We start from the raw sequence: 2,504 nt of genomic DNA, 5'->3' as shown, positions 1-2,504 counted from the left end.
TGTAGACGATCGTGGTGCTGCTAGGAGACTATTTTCTGGGCGATAAGAACTGTAGAGGAGTCACTTCCGCCGAATTGAGTTTGAGTGAAGATTGTCTTCAACTGGTACGTTTACTCAATCTGTTGTATTTTAATTGTGAAAGCATGCCTATAATTAGTGTTACAATGCATATCTGTTTGTTAGAATGCGTGTATGGAATTCGGTCACAATGAAATTAGAAAGATCCGAACCCGCTCATTGATACTCTTGTTTAAGAGTTTCTTCATGCCAGTATCACATCAAAATCACGCATATCTAGAATTATCAAGGTCACATCTAATGCATGATTTGCTATCTCTACCTGACATGCCTTTATCATTTTAGTAGCTAACATGATCTCTTCTGATGGAGTGGAAATAGCCAGTGCAAAGAGCAAAGGTTCTGACTCTAACATGGCATGCTTTACAAATATGGAGGATATAAACGAGTGCAAAGAGCAGAGTTAAACAAAACTAAAGCATGATGCCCCAAAATTGGAAGCGTACCTATCACCACTATGCTTGGCTTCTTGGCCTCGCATCACGTGGTAGAAGACACTCTACCTTATTGTTGCTGACGACTCGGACCTCCCTGAAACGATCTTACGGGCTGGCCCCTGGGTTTAAGCACATTCCTCCTTGGGCATTTCTTTGACATATGCCCCTTCTGACCACATCGAAAACAAACCCCAGAGCCGGCTAGGCAACGTCCCTAGTGACGCCTACCACAAGTAGTACAAATCGGCTTATCTTCCTTGACAGTCAACACTTGAGAGCCCTGCTATCCCCACTGACGTGGAGTATTAACTGTGTTTTGGTTCCTTTGCTGATGCTTATGAGCCCTTGGCTCAACCTTCCTTTTTTGACCTACAGAGGTCCGAATCCTGAGCGACTTCTTGTACTCTTCTCTCGCCTGGGAGTTAGCATCAATCCTCACGGCGGTCCGCAGTACCACAGCATACATCTTGAGGTCCAAGGCATGTACCGTACCTCGCAATCCGCTCCTCAGACCCTAGATGAGCCTCTCTGTCCTCGCTGCCTCGGTGGCTATTAGCTCAGGAGCAAAGTGGGATAGCTTATCAAATTCTTGTTCATATTCCTCTACCGACATAACTCCTTGAATAAAGTTCAAAAACTCTGACTGCTTGTTGTACCAGGCGTTGGTCGAAAAATACTTCTCATAAAAACGCTCATTGAACTGCTCCCAGATTGCAAGTTCCCCACCAGTATCAATCATTTTCTCTCTTGAACGCCACCAAATCTCCGCATTGCCAATCAACATGAAAACTGCACATTGGAGCTTGTGCTCTTCTGGGCACCTCATAAAATAGAAAATCGTCTCAATTGATGACAACCACATCTCTGCTTTAGTGGGATCCCCCAATGATCCATCAAAGGAGCGAGGGTAAAACTTCCTGAAATCCCTTAAATGCTTAGCCTCAAGAGACAGGACCTGCATGTTTCTATTCTGCGGCCGGGTCTGCTGCAACTGCTCAAATGGCACCTGTTCCTTCTGAGTCTAGTTCTGGGCAGTCTGTCCTGCCATCGTGTTACGGATCAGTTCCTGCAGTCTTTCCATTAGGAAGGATGCAATAGCTTCACTAATTCTTGCTTCCATTTCTTTCTCATCAACTTGGGTCATAGGTGGATTCAGAGCTGTCGGAACAGTCTGGCTACCCTCGACTCCCTCTTCCTGCACCTTTGGAGGGGGAGGATTCTGAACTCGAGGATGTTGCACTTGGGGGTCCTGAACCTTTCCTCTAACAGTCTTTCTTGCTCTAACTTTAGGTATCATGTCCTATCATGAACTCATAAATTAGCTCTTTACCTTTGGGTCTTTCTCAGAAAATATGCTACTAAAACCTTACATCACTAATCTCATATATATATTGAAAACTTTCATTAGTAGGACATACCTAGCGATGACGAGGAATCCGGTACTGGGCCATAGGGACAATCTGGACTTACATAGTTGAAGGAACTCTTAACGAAGAGCATCCATGAGCGCGTTCGGATCTTTCCGATTTCATTGTGACTGAAATTACCACACACACATTCTATCAAATAGTTATGCAATTTAGTCTAATTAATGACATGCTTTGATAAATAAAATACAAGAGATTGAGCTTACATACCAGTTGAAGACTCCCTTCACTTCAAACTCAACGCAGCAGAAACTACCCTCTACGAACTTTATCATCCACCAAAGAGTTCACATACCTTGACAACCTTCCTTTCCTTTAGCCAGCGAGGACAGTTCCTCTTCCAGTGTCCATTCTAGTTGCAGTGGAAACACTTTCCCTTTCCAACCAGAGGTGGACGCCTTCGGGCGACAAGCGGCAGGTTAGCAGGTGCCTTCCCTTTTCCCTTACCACCCTTCTTTTTCTTCCCCTTTGCAAAGTTAGAAGTAGAAGGTGTAGACTTTGTTCCTGAGGTCGAACCTCTATGGAACGTCCTGGAGGATGAAGCAACATTTGCCTCACCCTT

The 2,504-nt window shown here is 44.6% G+C and overlaps 1 protein-coding gene across 1 annotated transcript; it reads right to left on the bottom strand.

The window, feature by feature from the left end:
* Nucleotides 1-1,029: 1,029 nt before the first annotated feature.
* Nucleotides 1,030-1,476, bottom strand: LOC120090664. Its single transcript, XM_039048382.1, has one exon. The coding sequence runs from the start codon at nt 1,474-1,476 to the stop codon at nt 1,030-1,032; it is 447 nt and encodes a 148-aa protein (XP_038904310.1).
* Nucleotides 1,477-2,504: the final 1,028 nt, after the last annotated feature.

This window comes from Benincasa hispida, chromosome 11 (genome assembly GCF_009727055.1).
Source record: "Benincasa hispida cultivar B227 chromosome 11, ASM972705v1, whole genome shotgun sequence".
Lineage (NCBI taxonomy): Eukaryota > Viridiplantae > Streptophyta > Magnoliopsida > Cucurbitales > Cucurbitaceae > Benincasa > Benincasa hispida.
This window is presented reverse-complemented; position numbering and strand designations above follow the sequence as displayed.

Excerpts from the sequence above, each read along its gene's own strand:
- LOC120090664 (XM_039048382.1), bottom strand. The coding sequence starts at position 1,476 with ATGCAGGTCCTGTCTCTTGAGGCTAAGCATTTAAGGGATTTCAGGAAG.